Source organism: Caloenas nicobarica, chromosome 5, assembly GCF_036013445.1.
Source record: "Caloenas nicobarica isolate bCalNic1 chromosome 5, bCalNic1.hap1, whole genome shotgun sequence".
Lineage (NCBI taxonomy): Eukaryota > Metazoa > Chordata > Aves > Columbiformes > Columbidae > Caloenas > Caloenas nicobarica.
Window position 1 is genome coordinate 24,154,887 of NC_088249.1, and position 17,936 is coordinate 24,172,822.

The window sequence follows — 17,936 nt, forward strand, 5'->3', positions numbered from 1 at the left end:
GGGCTTCGAGCTCCCTCCCTCCCCCGCCCGAGCCCCGTCCCGGGGACGTCATGGGAGGGAGGTATAAAATTTCAGCGGCGGGGCCGAGGGAGAGGCAGTGTGCGCGGGAGGGGCGGCGCGGTGCCGGGCTGAGCGGTGCGCGGCCTGGGCACGGCGGTTAGCGTAGCCCGCGGGGGCAGCGGACGGCCCGGCGGCGCTGCTCCCGGCCGTGCGGGGAGCGCCGCGGTGCCGCGCTCCCGGGGGTCGGGCACCGGGCGATGTAGGGCGCGGGTCCCGGCGGGGGCATGAATGGTGCAGCGAGAGGGGCGGGCGCCGCGCTCCCCCCGCAGCGGCGGGGCGGCGCGGGCCGCTGACACGTGCGGCGGCGCGGCGCGGCGGGGCGCCCCCGGCTCCGCGGGACGCGGGGCGGCGCATGGGGAAGGAGCCCGGCGCGGCGAGGCACGGCGCCTGCCGCTTCTCCTTGCGGAGCGCTGCCAGCTCTTCCTGGAAGTCCTGAGTCGCGCACGGCGCAGTGAGTTCATGCACCTCCTCGCCAACCCTCAGCCTGCGGGATCTGGGGAGGCTGCCGCCAGCACACCGCCTCGGCCCCCGCGCCCGCTCGCCGCCGCCCGGGGGTCTCTCGCGGGGGCCCCGTTCGCCGCCCCCTCGCACATGAAGATGTACGTGCAAAGGGCTCTGGTGCTGCTCTCCCTGCTGAGCTTCGCCACCGTGAGCCTCTCGCTGTCCTCCTGCACTACCTTGGACCTGGACCACATCAAGAAGAAGAGGGTGGAAGCCATCCGGGGGCAGATCCTGAGCAAGCTGCGGCTCACCAGCCCCCCCGAGACCGTGGGGCCGGCGCATGTGCCCTACCAGATCCTGGCCCTCTATAACAGCACCCGGGAGCTGCTGGAGGAGATGGAGGAGGAGAAGGAGGAGAGCTGCTCTCAGGACAACACCGAGTCCGAATACTATGCCAAAGAGATCCATAAATTTGACATGATCCAGGGCCTTCCCGAGCACAGTAAGTGCTGGGCTCCCCCCGCGCCGGCCGCGGTGCCGCGCCCGCGGGGCAGGCTGCCCGGGACCCCGAGCGCGGAGGAGGGGCGGCCAGCCGGGGCCGAGGGCTGCCGGGCCCCCGCGGAGCGGGGCGGGAGTGCGGAGGCAGGAGGGGGCCGCCGCGGCGGGGGCGCGTCTCCGCCTGCCTGCGCGCTCAGGTGCGGGGCGAGCGGCTGTGGGGAGCGCACGCCGCTGTCCCGGGACCGGGGCGGGGGAGCCACGGAGCGGCGAGCGCTCGGAGCACCGACAGGACGGCGCGGGGCTTGGCGGGGAGCGGCCCCGCCGCAGGTGGAGGAGGTGGGCGCTGGCAGCGGCGGGTTGCGGGGTCCAGGAGCAGCGAGCCAAGCCCTGTCTAGAGCCCTGACATCTGGGGGAAGGCGGGGAGGGGAGGAGAAGGGGGAAGATGTGACGGGAGAAGGCTGCAGGAGAGCAGACAGTTTGGGTATCGAGGCTAATGCTGCGCACCGGGCTAGGTAAAGGCACAGGTCTAGTGTTTGGATGAGAGCAGCTAGCTGGACTCCTCCCTGCTGAAGTGCCGCAGAGAGACAGGCAACCCGTTTTGTCTGTGCAGCATCTGCACTGGCTGTGCAGAAGGTGGAGAGATGCTTGCTGGAGAGGCCGGTGCCTGGAGGACACTGTCGAGGGTGTTACTTGGATAGTGTGAGGGTTCAGAGAGTGAGTACACGGTAACAGAGATGCTGAGCAGGTGCAAAGCAGACGGCAATGCAAAAGAGACCCCCAAGTGAACACAGGCATTGAGGAAACATGACAGATGTTGAGCAGGTGTGGAGCAGATGATGAGCAGGCCCAGATGTGGACACTAAACGGATTCAGGTGCAGGAGCTGAGCAGATGCAGATGCAAAGACAGAGGCTGAGCAGATGAACCCCAAGCAGATTGCAGATGCTGAGCATATGTAGGCACAAGCAATCCTTTCAGTCTGTGCTTAGGATGCCTTAGGACTGGAAGATGTTGGTGGACATGTCATCATACCATCATCCAGGACGTCCTCCTGTGATGTAGTGCAGTCTTGGAGCTGCGATTTGAACACGAGCAGTTCTGGGGAGGAGCTGTGACTTGGTGCAGGCAGCCTCAGCATGCAGTTACTCTTCCAGGTTTATGTTAATCTTGACATATGATGAGCTGGAATAAGAGCTACAATGTGGTAATGCAACAAATTTCACTTAATCTCTAGCAGACTGCACTCCATATGGCTATGCGATTAGCTCTTAGCTCAGGAGACACCAAGACTCGAGGAGAAGAAAGTGCGCAGGGTATAGCAGCTTACCCATATTTCAACAGTTTTGACCTACTGAAGTGTCGTTAATGAAATTATAAAAATATATGGGGAAACCAAGCACCTGTGCAAAATAGTACAGCTGCACTATGAACCAGTGTGTTTTGGGGAAGGAAACTGGGAAAGCCCAACAGAGGGAAATGAAGTCAGAGGAGTGGATTTGGATGAAGTAGCGGGGAAAGAGGAATGAAGATGTGGTGCACGAGAAGGAGCAGAGAGGAGGGAGTGGTGGGTTGGTGACAATTCCTGTGGAAATGAATGAACCTGTCCCATGTCCCCAGAGGACACTGGGGCAAAGTGCTGAGCAGCGGGTTTAGAAAAACAAGTAGGGCTGAGATTAAGTTCCTGGGAATGTGCAGTGTAGGTGCCACCACCCAGAGAAAGAGGGAACTTTGCAACTGGGTCACACAGGGGGAGACTAGCTCCAGACAGGCAATGGTGTCAAGAGATGCACTCCTTTTGAAACCAAGGGAGATTCATCACTTAGACCATGGCTGAATTTGGCCCCGTGTCTTCAGAAGTGGCTGATGTTCAACTTTCCCATGACTCTGTCACTGTGCCAGGCGGTGATCTCAGACCATGCTCCGAGCCAAAGCCAGTCTCCTCTAGGGGGGAAGGGGAGGACTGCTCCATTGGGGGAACTGCGAGGATGATACAGACAAGTCTGAAATGTGTGCACACGCACACTCACATGCACATAAACTGTTCTAGCTCCAAACTATTAGTCAAGCGGCTAGTTGGCTCAGAGAACTCATCCTTCTCAAAGACTTAAGGCCCAAAAGTGAGAAGAGCTGAGAAGCAAAAATAGCAGTGGGGAGAGCCCCATCCTTCTAGGAAGGAGGGATATTCAGGACCAGTTCCCCATCCTGACTCTGAGCTGTTTGGTGACTCACAAGATGGTCTTTCTGCTGTGCCTCTCAGGCACATTGCCTGAATTATAAGGGACTTTCTTTCAGAGAACAACTTGCTCTTGACCGGCCACTCACTTCAGGGATCTCCTAAAACATATAGGGGCTCAGATGCTCTTGAGCACTGACTTGGTTAGATTCAAGCTTAGAGCATTTGCAAAGGTCCATGCAAATTACTTTGTTTACCTTCCTGAGGAAGAACATGCCATTTTCCAAGCCAGCTTGAGAGGCAAGGCAATTAAAGCCATGGGTTGCTGGGGCCAAGTATCTCATCCCTCCAAACCTGCCACCTGCAGAGTTCCGGAAGGATTAATTTTTTCTCCAAAGTTATGCAGCTTTGGCATGAAACACTTTGAAGTACCAGTGGTATAATATGGAGTGAGGCAGTAGCTGCTCACAGCCAGCCTGCCCTTCCTTGACATCAAACATCACAGCCATCAGCCTTCTTGGGGCTTGCCAGAAACAGCAGCTGTGTAGGATCAGCAGCACGTGGAGAACCTACACCTCGCTGAGAGCAGTGGTAGGAAGAGGGAAGCTCCCAAAAGAACCTGGTCCCTGTATCACATTGTCTGCACTGAGGCTGCTGGTCTCATCATTTGTACAGTCAACAGCTCAGGACTGCCTGAGCTCCCCAGTAATAGCAGGGCCCAATTGTGAGGATCCAGCCTTTGGTGTCAGCCTGGCATGGGTGTGCAGGGTGTCACAGATTCCCTGTCTCCAGGCTTGGTTACAGCCACTGAGTCTTGTAGACTGGAAGAGCTTGCAGGAATGTTGCCTCCAGGCTTTGTTCTGTGCTGGTAGGTGGGCGCATCCAGATTCCAGTGTGATTAACACACCTGAGCTGGGATTGGACCAAGTTCCCCCAAAAAATCACCTTGCTTCCTTTGCCTATGACCTCTTGCAAAAAGTACTTTGCCCCAAAGCAGTCAGCGTCCTGGGAGTGAGAGCTGTACCCTGGGATAGGAAGCAGGCTCCAGCCTCACAGGGAAACACAGCACACAGCTCCCTCTCCCCATCACAGAGGGCTTGTTCCCAGGCTATGAAGGGAACATGAAACATGTTCTCAGGGAAGGGAAGGTAGCTATTAACTATTTCCACTAGGAAGGTCTCCCAATACACCAGCACCTTGCTGGTGAAGTAAGTAGGTAGAAGGCAATGTGTGGACAGCAGGCAAAATACAATACATATAGTCATTTCTTACCACAATGGCTGCCTAACTTAGCCAAAAATCTTAAGGAGATGCTATACAATAAATTATTTTGTCTCTCCAGTGTTCTGTAGGACCAGATCTGCAGACTCAGATTGTCAGATAAAGCACTACTGTTGGAAATAGATACTGGGATTGGCTGACTACTGGTCTGATCTAGAAGGGCATTTCTGATGACTACTGGGACACTCCATGTGGACAGGCATTCGGGTCTAAAATGGAAGGGCAGGCTGTTAACAGCGCTATTAATAGGTCTAGGAGTGCAAAACAGCTTAAGGGGGTATTAAGACACAGTATCTGCCTAGGTCTAGGACACGAAACAGTTATCAGCGTTAGACTTCTGCTAGGAAGATGCCTTTGGGCATTTAATGAGATCAGAGCTTGGTTCTTCTGCTGTGCTTTTCTGTGGTTTAAAACCTAGAACTGGTCACAGTGGTGGAGTGCCCACAGTGGGTGTCCTTGTGGCTTGGTGCAGGGTTGTTGGGCTGAGCGTATGAACTCATGGCTGCAACTGGGTCTGGTCTCCTGGGATCACTGAACATGCATCTCTTCAATGGCAGACAGAGACTTTCCTGTGTGGGAAGGCTGTTCCATTCAGTAGTACAAATGAAAACAAACAAATAAACAAACAAGAAAAGCCACCACCTCCAATTAAAGCCCAATGTGATCATCTAGTCATTAGCTTATTGAGTACAATGTCAGCACCCTAAGAATACATCCTTGTAAACTGGTAGGCTCCTGCTTGCTGAATCTGAGTGTAGCACAAGAAGACCTTCATCTTCATGGAGATGACTCTGGAAGTGCATCAATGTTGCTCAAAGCAGAATTTGTTATGGGAGGTGAACCTCTTTCACACTAGCCCATCTTCAGAAGCTGTTTCCCTGGGGAGATGGTGTTATGAAGAGAGGGTCCAGCTCCAGGAATCTAACTTGAAGATTCCTTCAACTAGGGCTTCTAGCCTATTCAACACAGGCTGGAACTGTGGGTAGGAACAGGTGATAGTTTTTCTTTCTGTTTGGTTTTTTTTTGGTTTTTTTTTTTAAAGCAACTTAAATATCAGCTGATATGAGAGCCCCTGTTGCACTGAACGACAGTCAGAGGTCACGTGAGGGGCTCTGTAGGGCTGCAAACAAACCTGCATGTGGCTGTAGAGCAGGAGCTGCTGTGTCTTGCCCTAATGATGCTACCAGAGGAGAGGAATGATGCTATAGGAGAGGAACATGAGTGACGACAAAGACATTTCCATGGGACCAAAATGGTCCAAATGAAGAGAGGCTTGTTTTCTCTTGAGGACTTTGTTTTGGACCTCTTAGCTTTTACCTACTCTCTTTTGGATCATTTGTGAAATGGATTTTTATGTTCAGCAGGCACACATCAAGGCAGAGAATTGCTGTGCTATTTCCTGCATGTATGATCTCTGCAGACCTCTCAGTACTACTACCTTGTCCTTGAACTCTGTATATGGAACTATTCATGAATTCCTTCTCCAGGTCATGAGTGAGAACTGATCTTAAAACCCATTTCTTTCAGTACACACTGAATAGTCACTGCCCCCAAAAGTCTTCACACCTCATGCTTTGTGGACACTTGGCTGGCTTTCATTCTAGGAGACAATGTCAAGGTTTGTAAAACTAAGTTTCAGTGGCAATGGGATCAGCTCCTTTGTGGCTTCATGTTTCCAGTGTGAGCAGAGTCACAGCATCATCACTACTGGGAATGGGCCCCAGTAGCTGCAGATGAGGTTGTCCCGTTGCCTTGGCTGGGGTTGTTGTTTTGGATGCAGCAGATTCATGATTATTAGCAACATTTGATGAGCAGAATTAGAAGAGATAATATTAAAAATACTGTGGTTGATCTCTACTGATTCTCTGGCTTGTAGCATTGAAATAATGGTGGCAGTAGTGGGAAGATTTTGCAAAATGTTAGAATGTAGACCAAATTGGAGTGAATTAATCCTGTGTTATCTTTAACTAAATAATAATGATTTACAGGTGGCAAGATGCTTGAATGACAGGCTTCTGCTGGAAAGCTCTTTCTCAAACAATTTTTATTTGAGATCCTGCCCCTCTGACCTGTGGTTCTCAGTCTTTCCATTTTTCTTTCTCCTAGATGAGTTGGGCACTTGTCCAAAAGGTGTCACCTCCAATGTGTTCCGCTTCAATGTGTCCTCAGCAGAGAAGAACAGCACCAACTTGTTCCGTGCTGAGTTTCGGGTGCTGCGTGTGCCCAACCCAAGCTCCAAACGCAGTGAGCAGCGCATTGAGCTCTTCCAGGTGAGTGCTCTTCTCACCTTCCCCTATGCCTGAGCACAGAATAGCTTGGTTCTGTAATGGTCGCCTCAATTAATATGTGCAAGGCCACAGAAGAGAGAGAAGAAATCCCATGCTGTACCCCAGGCTTCTTACAACATATGTAGTGACACCATCACCTTTCCTTTTACAGTGGGATGCTGTCCTTTCCCTCCTCACATAGGCTGGCTGCTCTGGGCACCCTGGCATGGTGTCCACTGCAGCAATTTGCTGCACTGAGAAGGGGGCTGGCAGGGGAGCCCCTCACCAGCGGAGCAGCCCTGACCCTTCTGTCACATCTGCGTGCCCAGATCCCTTAGCACTTTTGCTCCTTTGACTGTCACAGTACAGTTGGTGCCAATCCAATGGGTGGAGCTCTCTGTCTTGTCACTGATTTACTGGAAAAATAATGCTTGCTTTCAATGTTGCCTTCAGCAGCAGCTCTTCAGGGGGACAATTCCTGGCACCATTAATTCAGGTACTTACCTGGAGTTTGGTTTGAACCCATGAAGTCCCCCGTCAAGAATTAGGTCTAGGTCAGGTTTGGAAGTGGTCTTAGGCTAATGGTACAGTTTAGTATCCAGGGGCCACATTCCCACAGGCTGGTGTGTCTCCACTTTGCAGTAGGAGTGCATTTAAAATTGCCCTGTGGCTGGTAGCTCTTCAGGACTTCCTGGAATTCAGCTTCAAAGGTCAGAGCAACTCTCCAGATGACACAACTGACAAGGAAGCAATCTCAGAGCTTCTCCATAGGTTCAGTGCTCTGTGGAGTGAACCTGGGGTCCTGCAGGAAGGAGACACCTTGCATAGACTGTAGTTGTTTGTCTGGAAGCGGGAAGAGATGTCAGAGCAGGGGGAGAGGTCTCCAAACCTGATCAGCCCTGCTGTGTTTTGGTAGAAGTTGAAGAGTGTAGGACACATGAAAACCCCACGGTCCAGGACTCAATAGGCTTGCTGGGCATGGGACCTGTAGCAAGATGCTCTATTGCCCACTGCTGGTTCTACTCTGAAATCCAGACCTACGTCCCACAGGTGCATATAGAAACAAAACCACCTATCAGATCAGTTGCTGTGTGCTGCTGCCTCTGGATATGTGCCTGAAAGAAGGATGAATCAACAGATGTAGGCTGCTTAGGACACAGAAATAAGCGTTGTGTAGAACTCTGGAGTTCAGGTTGGGTGAACATGTCCTTCTCACCTGTGCCAGGGTAATCCTGGTGTCTCACTTGCCGGGACCAACCTTCTGAATTAGTTTTTAGCAAACTGTGGAAGAAAAAAGAGCCAAGGATATCCCTTCCTTATGCACAGCACTGGCTGATTCTCTCTACCTCTCCTTCTGACACAGATCCTTCGGCCGGATGAGCACATAGCAAAGCAGCGCTACCTCAGCGGCAGGAATGTGCAGACACGGGGCTCCCCTGAGTGGCTGTCCTTCGATGTCACTGAGACTGTGCGTGAGTGGCTCCTGCACAGAGGTAGGGGTCTTAGCTGGACTGGGTGTCAAGGCATCCACAGAAATGTGGATCAATGTTGACAGGAGTATCTCTCTGCTCCCCTTTTTGCGGGAGCTTGGCTCACATAGAGGACAGCTTCTTTCAGTCTGAGAACAAGCCTTCCCAAGAGAGCTACCTCAGTGTGTGATGTTTGCTAGATTCCTAGCTCTGTCCTGGAGTCCCCACTGTGTGGCTCCATGGGCTGGGTCAGAATGAGGGTTCATCCTCTGGAGAAGGAAGTTGTTTTCACAGAGAGATGTTGGAACTTCTTTTGGTTCTTCAATTCTAAGCCCAGAGGGGACCCCTCTGCTTGTCTAAACTATTATCGGTAATACATAGAAAACGAGGATTGCTCTGGTTTAATTTTCATGTGGACTAGAGCAAATCTAGTAGGGAAAAAACCAGCAAGGATCCTGGTTTCTTTAGCTGTTTACAGCTTGGCAGGTATAAAGGTGAGGAAATACCAGAGGCTGACACACCTAGACAGATGGAGGCTTCAGCACTGCAGAGAACATACCTCTGCCACCACTGGGCAGCCCAACAGATAGTTATGGGGCAGCTCCCAGCAAGAACACTGACCCCATTCACAGCTGGAGCATAGCACCGTGACTCACAGCTGGATTGGCCTCAGTGATAGAAGCTAGGTGCCACTGAAAACTGGAATGCAGGTTCTGGCAAGCAGCCGCTCCCTGGAAGGGTAAGCTGTGCGCTTGTAGGCTTCCTCCTTTTTCAGGCAATCTAAGCTGTGTCCTGATGGCTGGAGTTCAGGGCTGGAACTGCAGCAAGCTCTGGGCAAGCGCTCCAGCTGACAAGACATCACAGAGTATACAGTGCTTAGGAAAAAAGGTGCTAGGCACCTTGTCAATGCCCTGGGGAGCCAGATGTTTTAATTCATGACACAACATAAAAAAGGAGCTTTCATAAGAGTCTTATGTTCCTCAGTCAGGCCCACACAGCATGACTGGTCCAGGAAGTTATTATGAAAATAGACTTGCCTCTGGAAAGTCTGTGTGACTTAGACTGCTAGCAGTTCAACAAAACAGGAGGTTGCAGCTGCTGAGAAAAATGCTTCCAGTGAAACTACTTGTCCATATCCAACTAGCTCATTTTCAGATCTCTCCTTCAGACACTAAGCAGAAGCCAGATGGTAGACAGGTACTGAGGATGGCAAAACTGATTTAACACAGACACCGCAAGACAGCTTTTCAAAATACTTGTTTTCCAGTGGAGCTCCTTGAAGCTTACAAATGCTTCTGGATGCTGAATAGCCTAAAAAACACAACCAGGAGCACCCTTCTTACTTGCCGAGGAAGGTCCTTTTAGCAAGAGCAAGGCTTTTGGCAGAGGTGAAGCTGCAACATTCTGCTTCCCATTTTCCTTTCCAAGGCAGCTTCTGTTCCCCAGCTCTGATAGCATCCCTGACTCTGAGACCAACCCACAGTCTAGGAGTTACCACAGTCCATGTCCTCAGTGAAACTTCCCTGTGCCCTGTGCTAGGAGCTGCCCCACATGACAAAGACTGTTTCTCACAGAGTTATCTTCTTTGCAGAGTCCAACCTTGGCCTGGAAATTAGCATACACTGTCCTTGCCATACTTTTCAGCCCAACGGAGACATCTTGGAGAATTTGCACGAGGTCTTGGAGATCAAATTCAAAGGTGATAAGGAGCTGGGTTAGGGGAGGCTGTTGGGAAAGAGAAAGTTTGGAGTATCTAAAAAAACCTGAGGTCTTGCTTTGCATATTTGAGCATTTTATGCTGCGTAACATTTGTCTTAAGGCATACACATCTAGGTTTGCATGTTGATTATTTGGTATGTCCAGTTTGTACATAGGTTTGAAATGGAAGAAAATAAGTACAAGCTGGGTGGGTTTGCACAAGTGTCTGCAGAAAGGAATATTTTTGCATTTCGGTGTCTCTCTGGGAAGTTCAGCTTGATGCCTTCTCAGATTTCTGCAGAGGCTCTGCTTTCCAGTTAGGGTGACTGAAACACAAGGAAGTCAGGCATCCTGTGTGAGGTGGCCCAGAGAGTCAGTGGCTTGGCTGGCCTAAGAACTAGGAACCTCCTGGCTTGCAGCCCTGGGCTGCAGCCACTGGCCCCCACAGGCTCCATTTCTGAGGCTGTTCTGCAGAGTGCCAATGATCTGACATCTTCTTTAAACCATTCATCTTCCTGCTTGTCCTGGGACCAAAGCCAGGAGTGAGCGGGATGGATTAATGGCCCCACCAGCAGTTTGCAAATGGTAAAACAGGTGGCCCATAAGCCTCTGTTTCAGGCCTGCTGCAGTCAGATTCACCAGGAGTAAAGGAGTCCCTGTGAGGGAAGAAGTCCCAGAGTAAGTGGACATGGTGTCTGAATCCTTTTCACCCTGGTTCGAGGGCAGGCATGAGAGTGTTAAATACACTGAAAAGTCTTGTTGCGTACTCCACTTCCATGCCGATTTCTTATTTGTGGATCCTGTTTTTCTCCAAAGGCATTGACAGTGAGGATGAGTATGGCCGTGGGGACTTGGGGCGCCTGAAGAAGCAGAAAGACTTGCATAATCCTCACCTCATCTTGATGATGTTACCCCCACATCGGCTGGACAGCCCAACATTGGGAGGCCAGAGAAAGAAACGGGCCCTGGATACCAACTACTGTTTCCGGTGAGAATCCTGCCTGGAGTGACCAGATCCCACACCTGAGGTGGGCAAGCCTGGTGAGACTCCGTGCCACCGGGACAGGCAGAGCCCTCAACAGGGGTAGTGGGTCACCATGGTGCCACAGCAGCCACATGAGGAGCACAGCTCAGCCAGCTGCTCCTCGTGGTGTCCAAGAAGGGGATGCTGGCCAGCTCAGCAGAGTCACTATGTGCTTCTGGCTGAGCCACTGGCTAGAGGGAGACCCGTGGCAGCCCCCTGCGAACTCCAGGTGCCGGAGAGCACCAGGTGCTGCTGTGGGCAAGCAGGGTGCTGACTCCCTGGGCCAGTGGCCAAGCCGTGAGCTGGCAGGCACCAGCAGAGACAGGCTGCTGAGCCATTGCTGGCCTGTGCTGCTCCTCTGCACTTGGCGCAGGCAAACACCACGTCCCGCTGGGCACTGCTGGTATTAGTCCTTCTGCTCAGGAAGCTGTATCACACCGTTGCATATAAGGCCTCTCTTTAGACTGATTGTGTTTTGATACTTGTGTTTCAGGAACCTGGAGGAGAACTGCTGCGTGCGTCCTCTGTACATCGACTTCCGACAGGACCTTGGCTGGAAATGGGTCCACGAGCCCAAGGGCTACTTTGCTAACTTTTGTTCAGGCCCGTGTCCATACCTCCGCAGCGCAGACACCACTCACAGCACGGTACATCTAATAGATTATCCTGTCTGGGCTTGTGTCTGTGGCTTCCCCTTCCTTCCTAAGGCTGATCATATCTAGTCTCTTCAAAGCAGCAAAAGCAGTTCAGATCAATACTTGTAAAAAAACTGTCCAAGGAAACTGCAGAAAAGGTGGTTCAGCAGGGAAAAAGTGCTTCCTTTGGAGTCAATACTGAGTCTATGTTTCCAGCCAAATGGTGAGGAGCAGGACGCTGTCTCTTGGATAAGACGTGAAACAGCAGGACTGATGGCTTTAGGATACTTATTTGGTAATGGCCAGAGTATTAACTGAATTGTTCACATAAAACGTCAACTTGGGTAATTATCTTCTGCCTAAATGTCTCGTGCAGTTTGCACTGGACAGAGGATTTTCATCTGCTTTGTGCCAGGTTGTCACACAAAACTGTTACGCCATGGCACGCAGCTGCCATCTGCCACCACAGGGGCAGCTGTAGTCTGAAAGCGAAGGGAAATCCACGTCCATCAGTGAACACAGCCGTGCAGTAAGCTCTCCCTCCTGCACACGTGTCCTTTCCACCTGACCTATGGCAGGGAGGAGCCTACTAGACACTGAGATTCATGAGTAAAAGCTGGCAGAAAGCAAATATCTTCAGATAACTTACACATAACCTCTGTTTAACGTGAGTACACTAGGCAGTCTTTGGGAAGAATACCACCTGAGCATGGCTACTGTCCAGAGTGGAAGAAAATAAAAGCAACAGAAAAGCACAGGCGTGGGAGAAGTACCAAGGGGAGAAGACAGACTAAGGAATAGGCAGTCCATCGCTGAAGCAAGAAAAGCCAGAGGAAAATGCTGTGCTGCTGCCCACAGAAAAGGCAGCAATCCAGACAATGCAACAGCTCGCTATCTAGTTACCAGAAAAAGCAGATTCAGCTGAAGAATAGATAATTAGGTAAAGATGATAATGCAGAAAAGAGCCTAACATTTTCTTTACAGCTTGAGAGTCTGCACAGCAGCAAGGCTTGCTGAAGCTCAAGGACTAATATCAGTGGGAAGTCGATCTATGGGAAAGAAGAAGTGAACAGATGCTAGACATTATGCACAAGACAAAGCAAAGGGATGAACAGCTTTGAAAGGGTAATGGGCATGTAGCTTTACCATCTGGTTGTCCTGAGAAGCTCTCTAGTAGATACCTGGACTGAATAAGTGTGAGAGAAAGGAGATTTTTAGACCGGTTCCTAATGTTCTTTTCTTGAGCAAGAAAGGAAACAATCAAGCGTTAAGGTCAGCTGAGTGATCCAAGAAACCTTTAGAACAATATAGCCCCTGACAGCTTGCCAGCACCACCTAGGAAAAACATGGTGAAGATTTCTCACCAGTCCGTTTCACCTCCCATCTCTGTTGAGTAGAGCAGCCCCAGAGCACATGGTACCCCCGCAGTACAGGCTGGTGAACTTTGCTCAGTATCCCAGAGAGCTTCTACCAGAACAACTGTGATTACGTGGATCTGGGTGATAAAACAGGATGTTTCCTTAGCACCTCGCATCCCCAAAGACTGTAAAGTAGTTAAAAGACAATGTGCCAGACCCTGTCGTTCATACCAGATAAGCACTGAGACCACAGTAGTGCAGGTGAGATCATGTTTTGGCCCCACAACTCAAGAAGGAAGTTGCTTACTGCTGAGAAGCGGCCACCTCTGGCAAGAAACAAGGCAACTGTTCTGTAGCAGTTACATGGCTGAAGTGTACAGTCATCTGTGGGCTGGGGCCAGCTGGGAGGAGGAATCCAGTGGGGTCCCCACAGGACACCCTTCTGGCTCCAGCATTATAATGTAATGACTTGCAGGATGGAGTGCAGGGAGAAAGCATCGGACACTTCAAAGCTGAGAGGGAATTGTGGATACTCGAGAGGATTGGCATCCATCCAGTGCTATCTAGAGATGTTGGTTGAAATAAGCAGCACTGATGTTCTTTCTTCTGGTTTCTTTAATGGAACCCAAGACAACACGGCCCCAGGCTGGTTACACCCAGCTTTGTTAAAAGCAAAAATTGCGACACTATCCACCATACCAAATTAGAGATGAAAGGAGACAACTACTTGCACTTCTTCAACCCTTAGGCATCAGCTGCAGAGCAAGGCTACTACAATTAAAAATTAAGAGTCAGGCCAGGGCAGGTGAGACCCCTTAGAAGCAGGCCATGGCCAGGAGGTGACGGGGGAGTATTACTTGCCTGAGGGAAATACCCTCTGATGAGCATAGTCCAAATGCTTAGAGACCTGTTTGCTTTGCAGTCCCTTCCTGTCCTCAACCAACTTAAACATATTCCTGACTTTGTCACCACATTTACTTTGTTCCTGCAGGTGCTGGGCTTATACAACACGCTGAACCCTGAGGCATCCGCTTCGCCTTGCTGTGTCCCCCAGGACCTGGAGCCGCTCACTATCTTGTACTATGTCGGGAGGACCCCCAAAGTGGAGCAGCTCTCCAACATGGTGGTGAAATCCTGCAAGTGCAGCTGAGAGGCACCCTGGCCCACCCAAAGCCAAGAGAGAAACTGTCAGCACCCACTCTCCTGATTCCAGGCCAACACAAGAGGAACTGGGGGTCAGAGACTACACATGCTGAGGGCCGAGTGCCAAACCCTGTGGCTTAGGATCTGGCAGCCCTTGGGGATTTCTTCTGGAACATTTCTTGGACTTGTTGGCAGTGTCATTTTCCTTCTGGGAGCTACTTTGGTGACACAAAGACCACACTCTCCAAAATGGCTGGGCAGTTGGTGCAGAAGAGAAGGATAGGGTGGAGAAACTGCTGTGTATTTGAATGCTGGGTAGTTGAGCTGGGGAAAGCAAGGGAATGAGAAAGAGCAGGTGAAAGGGGGAATGGAAATGGGGAGATGTTTTTTCTATTCTAGCTTTAGCTATCTTAGGACCTCAGCCCTCCCCACTGGCTTGAAGGTTTCCTCTGTAGGAAGAAACCCTGGAAGTTTCTTTGGAGAAAGAAAATGCACCAAGAAGGGAAGCTGCTGAGAGAAGAAATGCTCAGATATAGACTTTTGTTCCTCAGAGCTGTGATCCAGGAGTCCTGCAACTGAAATTCTGTGTCTGCCAAACCTGCAAGTTCAGTTGGCAGATCCTGGCTATTGGTTTCTAAATGCAAACTGCAAGGCTCCCAGCCAGCCTGCTGAGGGTGGGAAAATACAAGGAAAGAGGGTGCTGAGTCCATTTTCAGAAGGACTGATGTCTCCATTCAGCTCTTTTCCCTTCCTGGAGTTTCTGGGAGATGGTTTCTGGGTCAGGGCAGGAGCAATATCTGTGGGTACCTGAGTATTGGGCCCATTCATTCGTGATCTGATCTACCCCGAGGACCTCTTGTCTGTTGTGGTTTGTGAGGTGCTTTGGAGTGTTCTGCACCTGTTCTGCACAATGGCCCAGGCCTCACCCGCCAAGACTTAAAAAACAGTAATCTCAAAAACATCGTAAAAAAATAAATATTTGGGGGGGAGATGCTCTTTTTTTTCCACAAGCAAGTTGTTTGTTGGAGGGTTAGATGGTTTGCTCTTTTTAAACCTCTACTGTTGTGGCATATTCAGTCAGTCTAAAATTTTTCCCCTTTCAAAAATGTGTCTTCAAAGGAACAGACAGAATTTAGATGAGCCAGAGCTCCCCAGAATAGAAATTCCTTGGTACCCTCAAGCTGTGCCTGGTGTATGTGTGCCCTGTCCTGCCCTAGTCCTTCAGATGCACATCACCTCTGGCATATGCTTTTGATGGCTCCCCTCAAATGTAAAACACTTAGAACAATACTGTTTCAATAACTAGGGCAGTGCAGTTGCCACAGCTGACAGAAGTCCTATGTCCATTTTAATATATATGGTCTGCCAATAGACACTTGTACACACAGGTAAATAACACATCGCTCCTCCCACTTTAGCATGAACATTGCTCATAAAAAGCTCACAGATGTTGCCCAGGCAAGAAATCGGTGTACTCTTTTAAAAGTATGGGCTTTTTCAGCCACAGATACTCCCAAAGGTAAAAATCTCCGGTACTTCCATGTCACATGAGATGTGGTGGCTGCCTTTCTGACTCTCCAAACCACAACTACTTAAAAGTCATGTTCCAGAGACCACAGAGGTTCCTCCCTGTGCGCTCCCAATTCTTGGTCCCTGACAACGAAGTGCAAAACGACACCTAGCTGGTTAATGGCTTGTGGCCAGGGCTCTCCATGGTCAGCTCAGAATTCAGCTCTTCCATCAAGCCCTTCACAATTGTGGCTGCTTCCATATACCTCACATGAGGCTGCCGTAACATGTAATCTCAAACATCTAAATAAACTGTAAACAACCCTTCCTGCACCATCACCAACTGGCGAGAGGTTAGCAAGGGTGGGTCAGTGGAGGGAGCCTGCCACCCGGTGTGACATCTTGCTGGGGCACATGAGCTCTGGCAGAGGCACTCCCAAACACTTCAGCTTTATGCCTTTCATCTCTTTGGGGCTCCTTGACCTGTCATTGGTGTGATGATGAAAGATGCAGCTCCCATCAGTCCTGCAACACTGTTGTACAACTGTGCCCTGTACAGCTCTCCATGCCCATGGTTCCCTCCCACCTGCCCAAGGAGGGAGCAAATAAATGCCTTACAACTACACTACCATGCTGACAGGCCAGAAATTTAGTGGTTGTAATGGGGGGCAGGGGGAAATACAGATGCCAACTGGCATAGGAATTCTCTCTCATCTTTTAGCAGCAGCCCCTGGGGAGGTTTTGGTTTACAAAATGCAGTCTGGTCTTTGGTCATTATTCCTCCTGAGCTGTGGGCTGGCTTTGCTGCCCATCCAATTGAAGGGCTTCCTTGCTAGTAAAGGGGGGGAAAAAAACCAAACAAATCAGCCAAGGAGAGAGCTGCAAAGAGCTGAGCTAGAACACTTGCACAGCTCACAGTCCTACGTGGCACTTGGAGCACATCAGAGCCACCCACGGATTAACCCTGGCAAGTCCCTTGAGGTGTGTCTGTCTTACTAGTCTTTGTTCACTGCTGCTCCTCAGTGGCAGCGAGGGGTGGCAGAAGGACTGAGCCTTTTGTCTCCTTGGAAAGCAAAATGGCAATGGAAAATCAGGGGAGAAGAGCCTTGGAGTGTCCAACCAGTAAGGACACAGGCAATCTCTGGGTACAGTAATCCTTGAAGTCAAACAGACGTATTTCAGTTACTGCTTCTCTCTCCAGCTTTCTGTTTCCCTAGCAACATTTGAGAATTAGATTTGTGAGACAGGACCCGAATTCATTTTCTTGCTATTAAAATAGCTTTTCTAGGGGTGTTTTAGCTATAATTCAGCAACAAATTACACTGTCTCCATGTGGTTAATAACAGATTGAATAGGCTCCTGGGCACAGACTTACTTTTCAGGACACTTGCATGGGAAGGCAGAGGGCATTTCTCTATATGCTCTGTTACTAGCTGGCAAATTGAGGACAATGGGAAAGAGAAAGTGGGATCGTCACTGCCACCACTGAATACAGCTCCCAACAGTTCCCTTTTGTTGTTTGCAAGAACAAACAAAAGCTGATTAAAACAATTCCAGTGCACTTTCTGTCTCTCTAACAAAGATCAATAGTTAGAAAGAGTGAAAAACCCTATTCTGCACTGCCATCAGGCAGATCCTGCACAGATGATGAAATGACCATCTGTGTAGTCCCTGCTTCTCTGTGGCATATTATAACATAGCATGCAAGAGGCCTAGACCTGAACTTGAACACCTTGGTTTTCAGGCTGCAGTGCATTGTTGAGCTCTGCAAGGAACACTGTTTAAGTAAAGGAATGTGCAGTGGTATTTCAGCAAAGAATAGTCTGCAGACTAAATGAGTCTTTGTTCCCTGGTCTTTGGGTTAGACAGTCTCTAGCTATCTCACTAGACTTTCAAAAAGCAGTAGCACATCCCCGTTACCACTGGGTGAACTTGGATATGCTGCTTTGTGTTTTACCTTTCCATAACCAACGGACATCAATACACACAGTAAACAAGATGGACCATGTCCAAAAGTAATAAAAGACACAAAATACAAACATACCTATCCATTCCTCTGGCACGATCAGAGCTCTGTTCTGCTCTGTCTTTTGATGTCACACGTCTGTCATTGTTGTAGCTACCAAATTTCCATTCTCTCAGTTCACAGATCCTTTTATTATCTTTCTATGCTGCTCTGAAACTTTCTTTACCTATGACTAGAGTGTCCTCAGCAGAGCAGAAATACAGGAGGTCTCCAGGCTCAGACAACTTTGGAAATGAAGTCACTACAGTCATTCCATGACAGAAGAGGATCCATTGCAATGTCTTACACATTCTTATGATGTCTTCAGTATGGGCCGGGATCCAATGCAGGGCAGGTTCAGTACCACAGGGTGAGC

General features: G+C 50.2%; 1 protein-coding gene across 1 annotated transcript; it reads left to right on the forward strand.

Moving 5' to 3' along the window:
• On the forward strand, positions 1 to 17,106 carry TGFB3 (transforming growth factor beta 3). The gene is made up of 7 exons (XM_065637074.1): positions 1 to 1,003; positions 6,559 to 6,722; positions 8,083 to 8,212; positions 9,780 to 9,887; positions 10,703 to 10,874; positions 11,404 to 11,557; positions 13,895 to 17,106. Exons 1-7 carry the CDS (start codon positions 289 to 291, stop codon positions 14,051 to 14,053), a joined length of 1,602 nt encoding a protein of 533 aa, XP_065493146.1. The 5' UTR covers positions 1 to 288; the 3' UTR covers positions 14,054 to 17,106.
• Positions 17,107 to 17,936: the final 830 nt, after the last annotated feature.

Excerpts from the sequence above, each read along its gene's own strand:
- TGFB3 (XM_065637074.1), top strand. The coding sequence starts at position 289 with ATGGTGCAGCGAGAGGGGCGGGCGCCGCGCTCCCCCCGCAGCGGCGGG. Across the intron at positions 8,213-9,779 it reads TGAGTGGCTCCTGCACAGAG|AGTCCAACCTTGGCCTGGAA; the intron begins GTAGGGGTCTTA and ends TCTTCTTTGCAG. Across the intron at positions 11,558-13,894 it reads CAGACACCACTCACAGCACG|GTGCTGGGCTTATACAACAC; the intron begins GTACATCTAATA and ends TTGTTCCTGCAG.